Source organism: Polypterus senegalus, chromosome 12 (genome assembly GCF_016835505.1).
Source record: "Polypterus senegalus isolate Bchr_013 chromosome 12, ASM1683550v1, whole genome shotgun sequence".
Lineage (NCBI taxonomy): Eukaryota > Metazoa > Chordata > Cladistia > Polypteriformes > Polypteridae > Polypterus > Polypterus senegalus.
The window spans coordinates 72,604,485-72,625,716 of record NC_053165.1 but is presented as its reverse complement, the minus strand read 5'-3'; the positions used below and the strand labels follow the sequence as shown (position 1 = coordinate 72,625,716).

Here is a 21,232-nt window from a genome sequence, read left to right as displayed (position 1 = left end):
AGTTCAGTCAGCTTAGAGTCAGGAGTGGAGCAGAAGCAGAAGCTCACCCAGCACAGAGGAGGAGAGGCCAGACGTTCAAGAATGGTTGTAAATTAGGCTTTGACACCAAACACTTTTAGGCAGCCTGTCATAGCCCTCTTGATTTTTCACTAACAAGAATAGTGTTCTTTTTGTTCAATTGTTGCCATACCCTGTCTATGACAATGCATAGTGTGTTTGTGACATGCCTGGTTGAGCAGCATTGTTGTGCTAATCTGTTAATTGACACACAGTAGCCCCTGTGTTACCCCATTTGGTCTTTCTCTGACACTGTCAACCCCATTTATCAATTTCTAATGTGCATGAAAAGTCCACCAGGGCTGATGCTCCCGATACACTCCAACTTGCAAGTCTGGCACCCACCATTTTGCTCATGCTCTCTCTCAGCTGTACACAATGGATTTACTGGTACATACCCAAGTATTTTAAACAGCACTGCCTGCACATACCACATTATAAAGTAAATTGGATTAATTCCTGTACCTAGTAAGAAGATCATGTACCACAAAGTCACCTACTGTGTTTTGTTTCTTATAATTGAACAATAACTGCTGGCAGTACCAAGACACATTTAAATATGTGTTAATGAATGTTTATTTTAACATTCAATGACGTCCTACTTATTAGACACGTTTTTCTCATGCCCAGGGATCTTTTATGACCACAAAGAGTCAGTACCTTGGTTTTATGTCTCATCTGAAAGACAGTGCTAGTATTTACAGCACAGTATCCCTGTCCTTGGGGCATTGGGAAACACACACAAAACAAAGGGCAAGTGTCTGGTGCTGGCCTCATCAACACCTCTTCCAGATGCAACTCAAACTTTTCCAGATGTTCTCCCCTCCAAACACTAGCCAGACCCAAACATGGTTAGCTAAGGATTAGGGTGGGCAGGCTACCATGAAAATTACCTGGTCTTTAAAATGAGTGCAGGAGCTCAGCTCTTCCTGGATATTCAGAGTTGGTAAGAAAATCTATATAAGGATGACCCTTAGACTCCCAAGGAATATTCTTGACCCTAGAACTGGTTTCTGGAATAACTTTGAAGCAGTATCTATTCAGGGAATAAAAGCGTCTTCTGTCAAGATGATGACTGAATTTTGACTTAACCTCTTTATGGTTAGAAATTAGAAGGTTTGATTATAGAACATTTTCAAGATATTGTTGTAAAAAGAGCAAAAGGTACTGTGCTGGGAATAAAGGGGTGCAAACCTTTTATAGGCTGGCCCATTAGAGCAGCCAGGGTTATGTTTAAGGGATTATCAATTATATTGAGATACATTGGCAAAGGAGTTCAGGATTCCAGGCTTTTCTCATGTACAATTGTTACATGAGTTTTCAGTGGGGAAATAAATATATAGAATAAACATTATTTCCCAGTGGTACAAATGCTGAATATATTTGACAAAAATGTGTAGTTTTATAGTTTTAAGTTCATAAATACAAGTGCCGTTATTTATAAAGCTATTGCATCTTTTACATTTATGAATTTTCCATATTGCAGACAGCAAAATTACAGTTTTAAACTTACCCTAGGACACATATAAAATAATCAGGGTCTCACAACCCTTAACCCTTATTCATTGTAACTGGATTATTAGTCCATGAGTACAGACTTGGACCTGGGTCTGGAAAGCCTTGAAACCAATCAAACAATCTGCAGTAGTACATACAGCAGCTCTAGAATACAATTTTGGTACTTTACAACAGTATAATGGCCGGACTTTTCTGGCAAAGAGAATGATGCTTTAATTAAAAGGAAAATGTGTTATCATCCAAGCAGGAGGCATGCTGATTTGTTTAGCAACGCAATTAAAAAGGCCGGCTTTGAAACGTTCCAGACAACAAAGTCGTCTGCTAGGTTTCAAACCGATCAAACCGAATGTGTGGAAGCTTCTGCCTTGTGGTGTTGCTATGGAAACCAGAATATTCTTTTTGGAAACAAACTTTCTCTCCACAAAGGAAAAAGCGTGGTTTGGAGAAACAGATTTGATCTAATTAGGTTCAAATTATATGACAGCTGGGCAATGGTGTGTGTGAATGTTATACATATTTATATATAGTACAAGGTAAAGCAACCACACAGAGTTATGCCTTGACAACCACTTCATGCAAATGCTATTCTTAAATTGGAAGTAGTATTTTGTGTGGAATCGATACTTGTCCAAAACAGTATCTTAATAAGCAAATATCACTTTAAACAAAACAGTGATCGTCGCTGTCTTACCCCTTTGTGCAAGAGACTTCACATCCTAAGGTAACCCCCAGGAATTTAAAAGAGCTGTGACATAAAACATTAAACATGACTAACAGCTGGGCCATGATTTCTTAGAGAGGATAGTATATTAATTAAAATCTTAAATTAAATGCATAGATTAATATGTAATTACATTGTCAGAGATTAAATAAAAATTGAAGTCAAACAACTAGCAGTTCCCAGAATCAATGCTGAAAATGATATCCTTGAATGTCTAAGTCTAAGCATTGACCACTACAAAGGTGCTTCACTGAAAGCTGGTAGTAAACAAAGATCAAACAGGGGGCATTCATGTGGAAGCTGGCCACTGACTAGAGAGTACAAAAATTAATAAGGAATTTGTAATATAAAACCACAGAGTCAAGCCAATAAAAAATTTCAACTAAAGCAATAGATAAATAAAATGGCCAAAATAAAAAAAAAAATCCTTGGTGATTCAATGCTAACACACTGATTAAATCAACAGTTTCAATCAGCTCATCCACGCATTTTTGCAGTGAGTCATCTTACCTCATTTCCACACGCAAAAGGAGGAATTGAAAATGCACAGATAAACAACAAAGAAAAAATAGATAAATGCATAAAAGAAAGATTGGTATGGCTTCTTCCCAAACAATTTTTTTTACAGATGATTATATTTCATGGCTCTGCCATCAAATACCAGCCAAAATGCATCTGACATACTGCTTTTCAGAGTAAAACAAAAATATAAAAAGAAACAATTCCAAAGTATCTTTAAGTACAAACTATTCACATTTCAAAAATGGGAAATTGACAGGTGAACTTAATTTCTTAGTTGAAAGGGGGGTAAGTGCTGAAGACTGAATAGAGAATCTTTCCAAAATGTTAGTACCACTCCGGGTGTAGTTCAATCGTTTCCTCATTTTCCACAGGGAGAGGTGACATCTATAGTGATCTGCTCGCAGCTGCATTAAAATTTTGGTTATTTTTAAAATTGTCTTTACACTAGAAGCTTCATAATTAATATTTTTCATACTTCTGCACAGTAAGCATTGCCAAGTGAAGTGATTTGCTCATGGCAGGTTTTGAATTAGCAGCTTTGGAATTTTATACATTGCCCTTCCAAAGTTATCACCATCCCAAAAAACCTTACATTTAAATTAAAATGCACTTTTTACTTTTCAGCACATACCATAGTAAATAAGGAAAGAATTTTTTGTTTTCACTAGATTTATGTGTTCTAGGCATTACTGAACAATGGCAACTTGTCATTATGAAGAAATGTAAGAGAGACAGAGTTTAATATTTTTTAACTGTTAATTCATCCTACATTTTCATTAAAGCTTGTTTTTATAAGAACTGGCAAAGACACATTAAATAAGTTACTGGCCTTTTATCTGACCTAACTAGCATGTCTCCTCAGCAGTGAAAGTAATCATAAAATGTATTTTCATACTGTAACAAGCCCCAAAATAGGATTTGATCCTCCATTAATTAACCCAAGGTTAAAAAAAACACTGTTACATGCTATGACAGCGAGCTGTCTTTAATCCCTTAATTATATGCGATCTATCAGTACATTAAGTACTCTATTAACAGTCTGTAAATAACAAAGGTTTAGTGACAGGCATAAGCACACTTAGACAAACCAGAGAATGATTTATGAATTAGAAATCTTTTTAAAACGATGGAATAGTAGTGGCTAGACAACAAGGCAATAGTTAAAGGGCAGCTCCAAAATTCCCAGATCATAATATGATACTAGATAGCTGTTCTCCTCTTAATAAAGATTTCTTATGTTTGCAGGTTAGGGGCTGAGCTCACATGTTTGGTTGACCTCTTTCATGTTCAGATAATCCAGGAAGGGAATCACCAATCCTTGGCCAAGGAAAATCTTCACCAAAGTAATGGCCACCTCCTGCCGACTCTCCACTGTGGTCACCTCTTCCAGCATTGTCAATGGGGTTGTGTCATCCAACTACAAAAAAAAACAGACTATTATCCTCAGTGGGATGGTAATTCATCTGAGTGTAAGATTAACTAGTGGCTTGACATATACTGAATACATTAGTTTACTTAAAATTAAATTAGTATTTTAATAAAGTGCACTATTTGTTAAAATAATGAATGCCAAAAAAAGAATATACTTTCAGAATTTGTTAAGCACAGACCAAGATATGTATACCACACACACAAGTACGACTTATAACATAGTAATGCCTGGGAAGAAGACATTCACTTAAGCCAAAGAAACTGTAAATAAAAGGACCAGGTTAAGCAGTCATGCCCAAGGGACAACGAGTCACGAGAACAAGTCAGCCAGTCACTCAAACATGATATTTAGAAACAAAATGCTACAAAAAGTGGATATGTAGTATTTTGTTTTCTCCTACTTGACTTCGGTATTTAGTTTCATACTGGCAGAAAATGTATTGCACGAGACATGTCAAGCTCCCAATATAAATATTATGCTTGGCAAAGCTTTTACTTACTATTCTACGGCAGCATTAAATTATGTGAGTTATTGCAGATTTATTAAAGGCCTCACAAAGAAACGTTTTTTTTTCTATGTAAGTAAAGGGCGTGAGAGAGGAAAAAACATTTTATTGCTCATATAAAGTCCTTTCAATCAAAAACAGGGAAAAAATATTGATAAATTATCTGGGAACAATGCCACAGTTCCTATTAGAAGATTTAGATTGGAATATTTTTTCTTTTATAAAGATCCGAGTGTTAGCATCGACCCTGCTTATACTATTCAGACTCACATCACAGATAATGTAAAAGTGGCCTACTTTAATTTTAGGATTACTGCTAGAGACTCCTTCCTTTTCAAATTAAACTAGACAAAGATAGAACTCACTGTGTGCTTAAACTAGCTTACCTGATTAAATTAATACATTATTTGTATATAGGGGCTCAGAGTTACTCGATAAACAATAGATGAATTACTGGTTTAATTCTCTCTGCTTCCACAAGACCTTCATTGGTTACCAATTAAAATTACATTTAATAGCAAGATCCTGTCTCAATCACTTACTGGCCTGGTTCCGTCCTTACCCATCTGATCTTCTACAGACAAGTAAATTTGGCAGACCGCACAGGTCTTTGGCTGCTAGTAATCCAATCATTTCTAAAATACATTTTCATGAAAATAAGGATCTAGTCATTTTAAAACTCTGTGTCGAGCCTTTGCCTGCCTTTAAGCAACAATGTTCATATATACAGACATAAACACACTGTACAGAAATATGTTTTTTATGAATAATTTCAAGAAGAGGGGCAAATGTTTCCTTATGTTAAATTTGCACTTCATATTACTTAAATGAATTACTGTGGAAGGCATGGGTGGGCAATGGGCGCTGTGTTGTCTGGGTAAAGTTGCAAACTCTCCTAGTGCAATTTTTTTTTTTTACACATTCCCAATTACATGCTTGTTAGGTTAATTGGTGGTTCCTGTGTGGCCTTATGTGAGTGTAGGTGTCATGTAAGTGGGCAATTCCCTGTTTTCCAAAAAAACATTGGTAATGGATTCTCTGACATACGTTATTCTCTAGTGTGTATATTTTAAACATTTTAAAAACAATATTTTCAAGTTGCTAACTGTCATGAGCAGGTACCACCACTTCTTCTACAGATAATCCACAATTCCCTAATAGACACATTTTTGGTGTACAAAATACTAAAATAAACATTATAGGCTATCTCTAACTACCTACCAGTTTAGTCTTTAGGTGTAAAGTAGTCTACAATTGACATTATTTATTCTATTATGAAAATGTGAAATCATGTCTGAAGTAAGGCAAAAATAAGCATTATATCAAGCTAGCTTCAAGATAGTTAATCATGCAGAAGTTACCAATAATTGTGAAGCTGAACATAAAAGAGCAAAATACAACGGGTGCCAACTCATATCTTATGTCAACCTGTACTCATCCAGATAATGCACGCAAGACATTATCTCTTGTGTAATAAAGAGACCATTATCTCTTGTGTTTAAGTTTTTTTAACAACCAACAAGTACATAAATTAACATTATTTTTTAAAATTAGGCCAGTGGTTATAAGAAGGAATATCAAAGACACTAACCTCTGCAGGGGAGTTGACAGATTCAACTAGAAGATCAATAAGAGGTTGGTAATACATGGATGGCAAAATCCGGTCCTCAACAAGACGGATTTTCAACCTTAGGGCACCTAGTTTCCCCCTAGAAAAGCAACAAAATTACCTTTAATCACAGTAATTATAGATCAAAAACAAATCAAATATCACCTTGCAGAATTCAAATACGCCATGACAAATTACAAAGACATACAAACACCCCTCTGATGGTACTCTGACAATAAAATAGGTCATCACACAGAGTGATGGACTAAAATATCAAAGTCACAGGGTGCTCTTCTATCCCCACTTCCTTCCTGCTCTAACAAGCCACCAACATTGTTTCCTCACTGGATATGCAAACATTAACTTTGCCTTAAGTCAACTGAAATAGCAAGCAGATTTAGTGGCTTCAAGTTTTCCCCTTCATTACAAAGCAAAGAAGAAATTATGTCTAATGGCGGATTTATGATGTCCAGTGTATTATGTTTGTAACCATTTAAACATTACATCATTACAACTCTTCTAATAACCAACCTGGTTGGGATATAATATATACAGTTAAGTGAGTTAATACCTGAATACCATTAGAACCATATGTGCATTAAATTTACTTTGGCAAAGCACATAATAAACATCCATCCATCCATCCATTTTCTAACCCGCTGAATCCGAATACAGGGTCACGGGGGTCTGCTGGAGCCAATTCCAGCCAACACAGGGCACAAGGCAGGAACCAATCCTGGGCAGGGTGCCAACCCACCGCAGGACACACACAAACACACCCACACACCAAGCACACACTAGGGCCAATTAAGAATCGCCAATCCACCTAACCTGCATGTCTTTGGATTGTGGGAGGAAACCGGAGCGCCCGAAGGAAACCCACGCAGACACGGGAGAACATGCAAACTCCACGCAGGGAGGACCCGGGAAGCGAACCCGGGTCTCCTAACTGCGAGGCAGCAGTGCTACCACTGCGCCACCGTGCCGCCCTACATAATAAACAAATATATCAATACCAATATAGTATGCAATAAGAACTTCCTCACCACCTTGTAAACCTTCTGTCCATTTGACTGTATGGTAAACAGCTTAGACCAGGACCACCACATTCATAAAAGCACAAGTTGCGAGTTGCAAGAAATGAACATCTTGACATTAAGAGTCATGTAATAGACACCTTCAATAACCTGAAACATTTTTTCAAGTGCTTGTGTTAAATTAGTTGTTTGCAAATAGTTTGCTGATGAATAAAAGCTGTTAAAACTTATGTGGTTAGAACAAAATAGGATGTATCACAAGAAAAGCAACTAAAAATGTTTTTTATAGTGCCTTCTATAACTGAATTCCATCCATAATGCTATACATAACAACTCCTTAGATTTCTACAGTGGAAGGTACTCAAGAGGACTGAACCCACACCCTTTTGCTACATGGTTGGTCTTTTTAAGTACTGCTACCGGGTCCTCGTGTGCAACAGTATGCTGTTTAACCAAATCTGTGTCTTTAATTAATTTAATGTTTGCTATTGGATACTCATCAATAAAAAAGCCTTTTTGCAGGGATTCACAGCTAATTTTCTTTATTTGCTAAGCAGTCAGATCTGTTTTGATTCCTACCCAGCATCGTCTTCTGTCTTTCCCAATGGTAGCAGTCGAAACCAAGCTTTGACTTGAGAAGTTTTCTGCAAGCAGTCTAAAGGGATTTCCACCTGCAGAAATTATAACGAGAAAAATTAAAACAGAGCAAAATACAACCAATATTCCCAAAACTACATACATTTTTATCTTTTTATTATCTAGAAGATTTTAATCATGGAGGTTCTGCAAATATCAATGAGTTTAGCTGTTCTTTAGGCATCTTAAACCTGGGAACCTAATAAATCTGTGCAGCCTACATAGATGGATTTGGACTGACAGATTTAATATGATTGCCTTTAAATGCCAAGACTCGCTATTTAAAAAGCAGAAACTGTGCAAAGGATTACCTTTCCCAGGAAGTCATTTTTGCCAACCATATCCCAGTCCCACACCTCAAGAGCAAGACTTTGCCCATCTTCCAATTTTGTGTCATTTAGCTCAAACTGGAGTACCTCATCCCAATGAGGAAAACGAGTTTTTTTGATGATCTATATGGGGAAAAATCACATAGCTAAACATGAACACAAGGTACAAAATGAAATAACTAATATGGAAATTTAGAAAGCCTAAGAGTCCCCTATAAAGAAAAGTTTATTTGTGCCAATCATCTTAGTTGAATTTATATACTGAAAAGTGCCATACAAAAACAAACTGAACTGAGTGACATCTATTTCTTAAAATAAAACCTTGACTTTGATAATTTGCTTGTCATCAGTATGGTTTTATGGGATGCTATGAAATCACCCTATTTTCTATTTTGTTATATATAGATACAGTATATATAATATACATACATATATACATACATACTAGGTGAAATGAAAAAAGCATAGAATTAGTAAGCATGTGCATTTCAGCTGAAATTCACAGGAAAATAAATCAGAGGAAATATGAAACCACAACAACACCAGTCAAACTGAAGAATCTTCTAATTTTATGGCAAACTGATGAAGGACAATGCTATATTAAGTAAGGAGGCGAAGTCCTTGTGAAGTGATTCTTGAAGCTATTGGAGAAGTAACTTAAACAAAAAAATGATGATGCACACAGAATGCAACACCTGGCTACATTTTCTTTCCAAGGAATCTCAGACAATGACTCTTCATATCACTGACACTCTCACAGTATTCCTTAAGTTAGTTGGAGCATCATTACAAAAACGAAACAAAGACAAACTGGTCTTGGATTGCATGGTAACAACTTGAACATTAGCTACAGCAAGTTACATTTTTTTTTGGTTATTTTGGCCAGAATCCTAAAGGTGTACACACATTCAAATCAGAAGTGTTTTGTATACGTGCTACTAGCACAAACCTGTCACAATTTAAGTACAGGAGTACAGTCATGAATATTAACAATGTAATCTGTGTCACACACGTGTGCATGGGAAGCAGCTGAAGGGCTTAGACAATACTGTTTCTACATCTGCCCGGGGGGGGCGGGGTACGCTGACGCTCTTTCTGAGTTCTCTGCAGGTCTTACCCGGGAAATCCCACCAGGAGCCGCCATTTCCAGGAAGGACACATCACTTCCGGTTCCGGCCCCAAGAATGAGGTCACTTCCGGCCCCAAGGATGATGTCACTTCCAGTTCCGGCCCAGAGGACGACATCATTTCCGCCCTCTGTGCTATAAAGCTCACTGCCTTTGCTTAGGCAGGCAGTTCTGTTTTGGACTCTGTTGTGTAAACAACTGTTTAAAAATGCCTCAAAGACTTTTGCAGCCGGGAAACCGCATTAAACGGGTGGCTGCCCCAAACCTTTCCGCCTCTGGTCTCCAGTTCTTACAGTGGCGTAGTCGGCAGGATGGTGTCCCGAAGAACCGGGACACGAACTTCAAGGAACCAGGTGGGTGAGTACGGGGCCGAGTTTCGGGCAGGGAGTGCGCGGAGGGTCAGGAAGGGCGGGGCAGGCTCTGCTCCACGAGCATAACCGGGGCTACCAACCCATCTCGTGGAGAAGGTAGAGGGGACCCACAGGCGTGGGCTGGCTTCTGGGGAAAACACACGAGTGGCTCAGTATGCTCTTCTGGGTAGGAAAGCCGAGCCGCCCATCGGGACCAAGGTCCCTGTTAACGATGGGCTGTCCCCAGGCCGGCAGGTGAAGAATATAATAGACTGGGAGTTTAACCCAACAAAGGGCTGTCAGAGCAGGCTATGGCTCTCTGGCAACAGGTGGGTGAGTGGCTACGGCCATTTGATTTGACCCCCTTGCAAATAGTGCAGCAAGTGGCCTGTTTTTGCTGCTACAGCGATACCCCAGGAATTTGCCCAGCCGGCCTGGGGAATTCCATTCTATGGACGAGCTGCTACAGCTCTTGCAACCCAGAGGCCGGCTGTGAAACCCGGGAGGCAGAACAGCCGCTCTGTGGACTACCGGGAGTTATGTCCTACAAAGCAGTCCCTTCCACGCAATCCAGAGCCTGTTCGAAGTCGCGGGCCGTCTGGCTTGCGACCTGTCGAGGAACAAGGCGGACCGTAGGGGACAATGGCGGGGTTGTTTGTGTGCCCTTAGCAATCCCTGGCGGATAAACATACGGGAGAGCTTCTTATTAATGGACATATGATAACAGCGCTGTTTGATTCCGGCAGTAGCGTGTCTGTCGTTGCTCGCCGTTTTGTTCTACCGCAACAATGGATTAAGAAAAAGACCAGTCTAAAATGTATACACGGAGATATCCGCTCGTACAATACCGCCCGGTGTTACGTATGTCTCGGAGGAACCCTTCGCAGCTTACGTAGCGGTACACCGGATCCTCCGTTTCCGTAATCCTCGGCGGGACTGGTCTGACAGTAACGCGGTAGTTTAGAAAGCATTCCCCGAAAAGCTTTTGGCCTCGTTATAGATGATAAAGATTCATCTCAAGCTGCTTCCACACCGTGTAATCAGCCGACAGGGAGTGGGCGGTAGGCCAAGAGAGTGACGAAGACTCCCGGACCGTCGCGGGCTACTACGTCATCCACTAGCGCCCGGCAGGGAGGATTCTCCGCCCCTTGAGGTCAGACCGGACCGCTCTCTGAGTTGCACTTTCAGTTTAGAGCGACGCCGGCTTCTTTCAAGAGAGAACAGTGGAATGGACTCTCTGAAGCACATAAAGAATGCAGTGGTTCTCGTTAACGCCAACGCGCATTTGCCCATGCCACAGGGACCTCACTTTGTCATGATAATGAATTATTGTATCGGGTTGCTGAACATGAGGGAAGGTCCGGAAGTTGTTGCTAGTCCAGCGGACCTACCGGCGGCAGGTTTGCGAGTTAGCACACTCTCACCTTCTTGGAGGCCATCTCGGCTCCGATAAAACATTAGAGCGCATTAAGCTCCGTTTTTTGGCGGGGATTAATGAGGAGGTTAGCGCTTTTGCATTTCCTGTCCGAGTGTCAACTGCGGCAAATTCCTAGGAAGGACCGTGCTCCTCTGATTCCCCTTCCCCTTATTGGCGTTCCTTTGACAGGATTGGGGTGGATATAGTAGGACCCTAGAGCCCTCAGCCGAGGATATAAATATATACTCGTCCTCGTGGATTATGCAACCCGATTCCCTGAAGCCGTTCCATTGCTCGGCTACCACTAAAAATATTGCACGGGAACTAGTAGGAGTCTTTTCACGGTGGGCATTCCTAGAAGTCCTGACGGACCAAGGAACGCCTTTCACCTCGGAAGCGTTCAAGGAGACTGCCAAGTTACTGAAAATAAAGCATTTAAAACCTCGGTGTATCATCCTCAAACCGATGGGCTAGTGGAGAGATTTAATCAAACTCTCAAGCAAATGCTACGTAAGGTAGTCAGCAAGGATGGGAGGAATTGGGACCAACTCCTCCCCTTGTCCTCTTTGCCTACGGAAGTTCCTCAAGCCTCTACGGGGTTCTCTCCCTTTGAATTACTATACGGAAGACAGCCCGGGGCTTATTAGATATTTTAAAGAGGGCTGGGAAGGGGAGGCACAGCCCTCCACTAATATTTTGGAGTATATGCCCAATTGCGATAGATTTGATGCAATAAGACCGATTCTAAAAGTCATATCGAGGAGGCACAATCAGCACAGGCCGCCATGACCGTGTACGACTCTCCGGGAGTTCCAACCGGGGATCGCGTCATGGTATTGGTTCCTACTTCACACTCTAAACTGCTCGCACATTGGCTAGGCCCCTCTGAAATTAAGGAGAGGAAGGGATTGGTCGACTATTTGGTGAAACAGCCCAATCGCCGACCAGCTGAGCGAATATATCATGTAAACCTGCTGAAACCGTGGAAGGAGAGGGATCGATCCCTCCTCCGGACAGCCCTGCTCTCTTGCGGAAGTAAGTTCCCTTAATTTGTGAACAGCTATCTCCCAGACAGAGACAGGAGCTCGAAGCAGCTATCCGCTCGGTCCCAGAGGTGGTAAGTGAACAGCCAGGTCGGACCTCTCTGATTGCGCGACATATTGACTGACCGGGGTGATCGTCCGTGGCGACCCTACAGACTCCGGAGGCAAAGAAAGTAGAAGTGGAACTGGAAATCAAGCGAATGCTGGCACTAGGAGTGATCGAGGAAAGTAGTAGTCCCTGGTCCAGTCCCATCGTATTGATTGCTAAGCCTGGGCAGTTGGAGGTTTTGCAATGACTTCCGTCGGCTCAACCAAGTTTCCGATTTGATGCTTATCCCATGCCTCGCGTGGGCGACCTCCTCGAGACTGGGACCAGCCAAATTCTTGACTACACTTGACATGACAAAGGGGTACTGGCAGGTTCCTTTAACGGAGTCGCGAAGGAAAAACGCGTTTAGCACTCCTAGCGGACACTGGCAGTATCGTGTCCTTCCATTCGGGTTACACGGGCCTGCGACTTTTCAGCGTCTGGTGGACAAAGTGCTCCGGCCCCATAACTTCGTTCTGTGCTGCCTATCTGGATGGCGTTGTCATCTATTCCAGCACCTGGAAGGAGCACATACAGCAGGTCACAGCAGTATTACGGACATTGGAGAGGCGGGCTCGCATCAACCCCAAGAAATGTTTCTTGGATTGAGAGAAGCCAAATATTTGGGCTACCTAGTGGGCGGGGTACTGTGAGGCCACAGTGTTCCAAGTTGCAAGCCATAATGGCCTGGCCCGTCCAAACCAAGCGGCAAGTCCAATCCTTTCTCGGTTTGGCGGGTACTACGCCGGTTTGTGCCTCGTTCTCCGAGAGCGGCGCCTTGACCGACTTGACAAAGAAAAGAGCTCCTAATACGGTGGTATGGTCTGATAAAGCGGGGGCTGCATTCAGTGACTTAAAAAGGGCTCTGACTTCAGCACCTATCTTAATCTCCCCTAACTTCTCTCTCCCTTTTGTCCTCCAGGCGGACGCGCCGGACACAGGCTTGGGAGCCGTGTTGAGCCAAAGCGTCGGCGGTGTTGAACACCCGTTATGTACCTGAGCGGAAACTGTTGGACCGGGAGACCAGGTACGCGGCGGTGGAGAAGGAGGCTCTGGCGATCAAATGGGCGGTGACTCAGCTGCGGTACTACCTCTTGGGTCGCGTGTTCACTCTGGTGACGGATCATGCGCCTCTGAAGTGGATGGCCCTTCACAGGGAGTCGAATCCACGGGTCACGAGGTGGTTTCTTGACCTGCAGCAGTACAAATATACGCTCGTTCATCGACAGGGGTCCCTTCATGCCAACGCCGATGCCCTCTCCCGGCCCACGACCTCTCGGTGCAGGTCGCCCGACCCGGCGGGTCTGGGCTGAGGGGAGTCTTGTCACACTGCGTGTGCATGGGAAGCAGCTGAAGGGCTTAGACAATACTGTTTATACATCTGCCCAGGGGGGTGCGCTGGCGCTCTTTCTGAGTTCTCTGCAGGTCTTACCGGAAATCCCACCAGGAGCCGCCATTTCCAGGAAGGACACATAACTTCCGGCGCCAGCCCCAAGAATGAGGTCACTTCGGTTCCGGCCCCAAGGATGATGTCACTTCCAGTTCCGGCCCAGAGGACGACATCATTTCCGCCCTCTGTGCTATAAAGCTCACTGCCTTTGCTTAGGCAGGCAGTTCTGTTTTGGACTCTGTTGTGTAAACAACTGTTTAAAAATGCCTCAAAGACTTTTGCAGCCGGGAAACCGCATTAAACGGGTGGCTGCCCCAAACTTTTCCACGCCTCTGGTCTCCAGTTCTTACATCTGTTAAGCAGTAGACTATTTGCAAATAAGTTGGATTGACAGCAATGAAGCTAGACAAGTGGACATTGGAGATGAGATCATTTGTTTTTGTCTCTCTGTAATATTATATACTGGCCATCCCCTGTGGCTCTTCCCACGTAGTAGTGAAACAGGACAGTGAGGAGGGCCCCGCCTTACGCCTGACATCACGCTTCCTCCTCCCCTCGTTCCGCGGCCTCTGTCTCGGATTAGCATGAATATCGCTCCTGCAAGCGAACTATGATTCATAGCAATGTGAGAAATCGTACAATCAACCAGAATGTTCAAGCAAATCATAGAAAAAAACCTGATCTAAATCCGTTAAGTAGTTCTATCGTTCGCTAGCTAAACGGAGGTAAAGTACATGCCCTGAGGCTGGTGCGTGAGTGACGAGGTCCCCGCCTCCCTCCTCTCGGCCTGCTGCATGTCAATACTGCTAGTGAACTATGATACATATCGCAATGATAGAAGTCGCCAAATCAACCGAAACGTTCAAGCAAATTATAGAAAAAAGCCCAAGCTAAATCTATTAAGTTGTTCTCTTGTAAAAAGTGGACACACAGACAGACGTCGAATGTATAAATATAAAATCTCTCTCTCCCTCTCTCTCTCTCAGAGAGAGAGAGAGAGAGAGAGAGAGAGAGAGAGAGAGAGAGAGAGAGATAATGCAAATGTCTTTCAGGGTTGAAACTACCCCTAAATGGGAGTCATTTCAAATTAAGCACCTACATAGCAGTTATAAAAGTAGACCAGCACATAGCTGTACACAATTGTGAATAAGATAAGTCCTCTGTTAATATACAGTAATCCCTCCTCGATCGCGGGGGTTGTGTTCCAGAACCCCAGCGATAGATAATCAGAAGTAGAAACCATATGTTTGTATGGTTATTTTTATATATTTTAAGCCCTTATAAACTCTCCCACACTGTTAACATTATTAGAGCCCTCTAGACATGAAATAACACCCTTTAGTTAAAAGTTTAAACTGTGCTCCATGACAAGACAGTTCTTTCTCACAATTAAAAGAATGCAAACATATCATCCTCTTCAAAGAATGCGTGTCAGGAGCAGAGAATATCAGAGAGAGAGAGAGAAAAGCAAACAATCAAAAAATCAATACGTGCTTTTGGGCTTTGAAGTATGCCGAAGCACCGAGATAAAGCGGCATTTTTTAAAGGAGCGTCTGTATCTTCTAAGCAAACAGCCTCTGTGCAAACAGCCCCTCAGCTCACACCCCCTCCGTCAGGCGCAGAGAATATCAGAGACAGTGAGAGAGACAGAGAAAAGCAAACATATTGAAGCATATCGTATATCATTGAGGAGTTTTATTTAATACGTAATACATGCTCTGATTGGGTAGCTTCTCAGCCATCCGCCAATAGCATCCCTTGTATGAAATCAACTGGGCAAGCAAACTGAGGAAGCATGTACCATATATTAAAAGACCCATTGTCCGCAGACATCCGCGAACCAGCGAAAAATCCGTGATATATATGTAGATATGCTTACATTTAAAATCCGCGATTGAGTGAAGCCGCGAAAGTTGAACCATGATATAGCGAGGGATCACTATAGTAAACATTATCAATATATTATGAAAATTTTTTTAAACTCCATTTTCATTCAATCTACACATCTTTCATACTCCTTCCTCCAGACCATTACTCTCCATGTTCTCTACATTGAAATTCCAAAGGCCAAACTTGTTAACATTATACCTGGAATTTACTTTTTCCATTTATAAGTCTTGGCTCCGATTTTTTATCAAGCAATAATAATTCAACTTCTGAGGTTAAGCTATGGGACACATCACTCACCGATGTCTCAGCCGTCTGACTATTGAACATAATCCTAACAAATGGGTCAGAGGTGCCAGAGATGTCTCGTGGAGCCAAATCCCTAAAAAAAAGAAATAAATAAAAAGGAAATTAAAAGTAAATGATTGTTTAAAATTAAAACGAATAACAATAACTGCAAGTAGTATTTATAAGATGTTCTTTACCAGTAGTATGGATAGTGTTTGGAAAAATCACTTTCATACCAGCATAAGAGAATACATTTCTGATCTTTAATAGTATCGATGAACTGCCATATTACGGTTTCTACTTTTTACTTTGTGAATCCTTCCAGCCATATCTGGGATAATGAAAGACTGCAAGGTATATGTTGGAAAAACCATATTCCACAAGGTTCTTCTGTTCTCCAAGAAAACTGTATGGTGCAACTGCAATTCATACCTAGATTACCTTTTAAAAAATTATAAGCTCTTTTTTTTATCTTCAATCCACTTTGTCACTTTCTCTTAATCCCCTATGCAACTTCAGATTTGCCTAATGTCACCTATCTCTGGCTTGCTATCTGTTACTCCCTCACCTTTTGTTTCTTTAATGTATGTTAAACTCTCCAGACGAGGAGAACATAAAGCACGAGCAGCAGCAATTTTTATTATATAATGTAGCCTCCTCAAAACATTAAGACCTGTACTGAATACATCTAGCTTTGGCCCAATGTATTTAATGAAAATAATCACTACCTTGTTCAAAAGAACATCCAGGCCTAAGCAAGGAGATATATTAAATAGTTGAATACATACTCTCTCCAGAACAAAGGTGGCCAACATGGTGATGAGCCAGTCACTCATAAATCTCACCATATCTGTAAAACTTTGATAGGCAAGGCAGGGATTTATTATAAAAGCACGACTAAAGTCAAAAAGAGATAACAAGCTAGACCTGGCTTGAAGTAACTGAGTTGCATTATGTATGAAATAAGACTGAATTAGTTTTTTTCAATCAGTAGAGGAGGGATATCAATTTTTTTTACCCTTGTTTAGGAAGAAATATTTATAAAGAAAGGGGAAAGGGATATAAACTTTATACTTATTACCTTCACAACAGGTATTTTAATAAATTGCTTTTCATTTTTCTCCGCTGTATGCAAGAGACTCCCAAGTTAAAATTTAGTGTCATATCTACAGATTACAGTGACATTCTTCCTTGGTTATATCAACAAAGCACAAGGGTTTACAGACAGAGTTGGGGTTTGATGTTAGTGAACTGATGCCTAATAGAAAACGAGTGCATTGAGGAGTGCACGTGCTGTTACTTAATTGATATTTTAACTGTTGCACATGTTAAAAAAATAAGGTAAAAAAAACAACCGCTCCCTTCTGGACAAGCTTCTTCCACTGATTTTACAAGGGTTTCAAACATCAACCATTGCAATGTGCAGTAAAGGCAAAGAAGTATAGACATTATAACATATCAGTAGTCTTCACAAAGAAACTTGATTTGATCCTACAGTATGCTGGACACAGTTAAACAGGCGTTTACCGTATTTCCCCAATGACAGGCTGCAGCTTATACATTAATTTTGCAAACCTGTGTATTGGGTGTAGCTTGCTCAAAAGGGGCCGCCTATCTAAAAACATTTCAGTTACCATTCCTTGTGCCTTCATTTTGATGGCTATTGTTGAAACTATCTGATTGTCTGAAAGCCACGCACTTTTCCATGGTACCTCATACCTTGTCGTACCCAAGTTCTCTGCTCGGTTTTGCAGACTGGCGGCATCCAGCGTCAAAGCAGTTCCTGTGTGGTTACATATTATTTTCCTGACGCGGGTTTAAAAATACACTGAAACTAACCGCATATTGTTTATTAGTGTAACGCAACTGATTGTAAATTAACTGTAACAATATAATGGCCCAGGGAATAGCCATAGTATTCCAAATACCATAATGCTTTAGCATTGTTACTCTCACTGCACCATCTTCTTCTTCTTCTTTTTCTTCTTTCAGCTGCAGCCTTTAAGTGTTGCCACAGCAGGTCATCTTTTTCCATATTACTCTCACTGCACCACTCGGAGTATTTATACCACTGTATCTGAGTGGGGAATCACAGCAGCAGCTGATCGGAAAGAGAATTATCGGTATACAACATCAAGCACATGCTGCCAAAGCCACTGCAAAATGTTTCAAAGCCTTTCCTATACGGACCTCGCGGTTTAGAAACAGTTTCATCCCAAGAACTAGAAACGTACTCAATCCGTCCATCAAGTGCTCCTTGTAGAACTGTTTGGGCTTATAAGTACAATCACCTCACTGTAAACTTGCACTACAGTTATAATATTACACAACCTGCGCCACTTTATAAAGCACGTATTTACATATGATGACGATATAATTTTTAAGATGAAATGCAGCAAAATATGTTGATTATATTATACAGATAAAACTTTAACTTCATTTAAATAATCTGTATTGTTAATAATTAAACATGTGAGGACACGGTGCTACCGCGCTAGCAAGTTCACGTATTGTTCCTGCCTTGCGTGCTGTATATTTGCTGAGGTTGGCGCGACACTGGAAGGATAGATGGATAGAATAATTAAACACATACTATGAAGATATGTCAATGTTCCTTAAAAGAAGAATCGTCGTTGTAAGCTTACAGATGGCTTAACGTCTATTACAGAGCTGATTGTGTGGTGATCGGGTATTTGGGGAAAGAAAAGTAGCGACAGGAATTGGAGGTTAGTACATTTGAAAGAGTCAGTACTGCTACAATAAATTATTTCATCGAAGGTTGCGCATGGTGCAACAGCATCTTGTGTGAGACAGGAACAATCACTGCGCCATCGCTTTCTCATGTTTAATAACATGCTTTCATTCCAATCATCATGAAAAATATATCATGTATACATCTCAGTATTTTAATTATTCAGAGAGCTGTAATATCATGAATGTAATGGATTCTGTGTCCTGTCGGAGAAAGAGAAAGAACAGAAGCACGTACTGATTCACACACACAGAGCACATTGAAAATCAAATACAAAACAAAGCATTTAACGTGCTACTTTAGTTACGATGGGATTTGAGAATCTAGTAAATTAAATGATTTTAAGATGAAGTTTATGATGTTCTACTTTAATGACAAAATAAACTACGTGATTAAAGTGGAAATTTTGAGATTAAAGTTGACATTTTGTGCTTTTTTCCCCACTGTGTGCCTATTTTTTTTGTCTCTACCCTAATAAGCTCAGACGGTGGGCTACAACTTGCCTTTTCACGGTGAATTAGATATGTGACTTCTTTTTTATTTTGGGCACTGTGTGATTTTGTGAACTTGAGCTTTCGAGTTTCTCCGACAGGCTCTGTCATTCGATCAACTTCCTTTTGTTGTTTATTCCACTGTTTAAATCAACAAATAGTATGTTTTTCCTTTGCCTCCACTTGGTGTTCGCTGAAAATCTTATATTTTCCCCCGTGCTTTTCCCATTGTCTTTTCACAGAAAACTGAGCTTAAGGGCTATTTATATTGATTTGCATATTCAAAGTGGCGTAATTCTGGGAGGAGTTTGGGCGGGACAGCACGCGCGTGCACAAGCATTACTTTTCACGCTGACCAGGATTTATGGATCGGAAGAACGTGAAAGTTGGAGTACGCACAGATTTCTGCATCTGGGTTTTTCTCTGCGTAAGCACATTTCAGCTTTTGTGCTTACGTCATGTTATAGTGCGAATTCTACACACAGCGTTATGCATGAGGCCTCTGGGGTTTAAATTCTGCAGCGTAGGACTTGCATTGCAGCATGATATTGGTAAATGCAAAATTTTATCAATTTAATTGTTCAAGCTCAACTATAATGTCACTATTGAGTTGCAAAGGTCTACAGAGGCGTGCCAAATTAGATGCTTTTATTTCACATTGGCAAATTCAGTAACGCCGTGGCTAATAACATGGGGCGACTTATCTTAAGAGCTTTAAAACATAAATGAGCATTTTCTGCGGCTTATAGAATGGGGCGGCCTATAATGTGGGGCAGCTTATCGTTGGGGAAATACGGTAAAATGAGTACCAAGAGGACAGGAGCTCTGGAAATAATCATGGGATCAGCAGCAGACATTAGTCTTGGTACAGTATGTTGGCAAATGGATTGTACACTATTGAGACCTGCTTAAGTTTTTTCTTATTTTATTAAGAAACTAAAGCAGTAAAGATTTCCACAAGTCATAACGTAGATGTCAATTTATCAAGTGGATTTTTAGCTATGTCATTACTGGGTCTGTTTTTTTAATCTTATTTATTCATGTTGTGTTCTTGTGTTCTTCCCCATTAGAATTTGAAAGACTGACTTTCCTTTGCTCTTCAATTAAAATGTCACTATTTAGGATTAATTAGGGTAGTGGAACACAAAATTAATTCAGAAAACTGCTTACATTAGGGAAAAGTGCCTTGGTATATAATTTAAAGATTTGATAACACATAATTCCTGGCGAAAGGATGATAAAAAAAAATGTTAAAGACTCCTTGTTTTTAAATTTTTACCAGAGCCATCGCTCACTTTATAATAAAATGCATCAGGAGTGGACCAGCCTAGTCCTGGATAGTCACAGAGGCAGCAGCAGGATTAACATTCACTAGTTACTTAGACCCTGTAATGGAAACTTTTAACTGTTCTTGCATTCCTAAGGTAAAAGAAAGATGAAAGATACAGTACCTTTATTGTCACTGTACAATACAGTGAAATATCATTTGGAGCAAGCCTATAGATGTCTTAGATAAAAGTATATAAGAGTAGATAATAAACTAAGAAAATACTCAACTACAAGAAGCACAGTTACTATTAACAATTCCAAATATATTCAGAGAAAAAGTAAGGGTAAACATGTTAGCATAAATTGATAATAAATAAATAATATATGTACACATACACAGTATATGTATGTATGCAGTACACACACACACACACAATATATATTTTTAAGTGTCAGTGGCTGCAGTGTTTATGTTATTATAATTAAACAGAAATTTATAACATAACGGTTGCCATCTTATTTAAAGGATTGAAAAGTTAAGGGTTGCGGACACACCCCCAAAACATTTAAAAATACAGTAAATTAATGATTCATCTTGAAAAAAATTCTAAAGAAATTATTTTAAGAATTTCAGGTTTCTGATATATTGCTTGTTCATGTTTTAAACACTGTTGTATTTTATGTTTTTTTATGCTGTCTGACGTAAATAATTGGTCATGGTACGGCCATTTTATGGAATCATAGTAGTTGCTATGAAACTGCAT

The 21,232-nt window shown here is 40.5% G+C and overlaps 1 protein-coding gene across 4 annotated transcripts in view; it reads right to left on the bottom strand.

Annotated features, from left to right (window-relative positions):
- The window catches only part of LOC120541009 (rasGAP-activating-like protein 1), a 146,593-nt gene that overhangs the window by 72,470 nt on the left and 52,891 nt on the right, over window positions 1-21,232 (bottom strand). For all 4 annotated transcript variants that reach the window (XM_039772237.1, XM_039772233.1, XM_039772236.1 and 1 more), the window contains exons 6-10: window positions 15,969-16,050; window positions 8,349-8,489; window positions 7,981-8,072; window positions 6,347-6,464; window positions 4,082-4,235 (exon numbers count right to left, since the gene is read on the bottom strand). In XM_039772237.1, coding sequence (XP_039628171.1) covers window positions 4,082-4,235; window positions 6,347-6,464; window positions 7,981-8,072; window positions 8,349-8,489; window positions 15,969-16,050 — 587 coding nt within the window. The remainder of the gene's footprint in view (window positions 1-4,081; window positions 4,236-6,346; window positions 6,465-7,980; window positions 8,073-8,348; window positions 8,490-15,968; window positions 16,051-21,232) is intronic.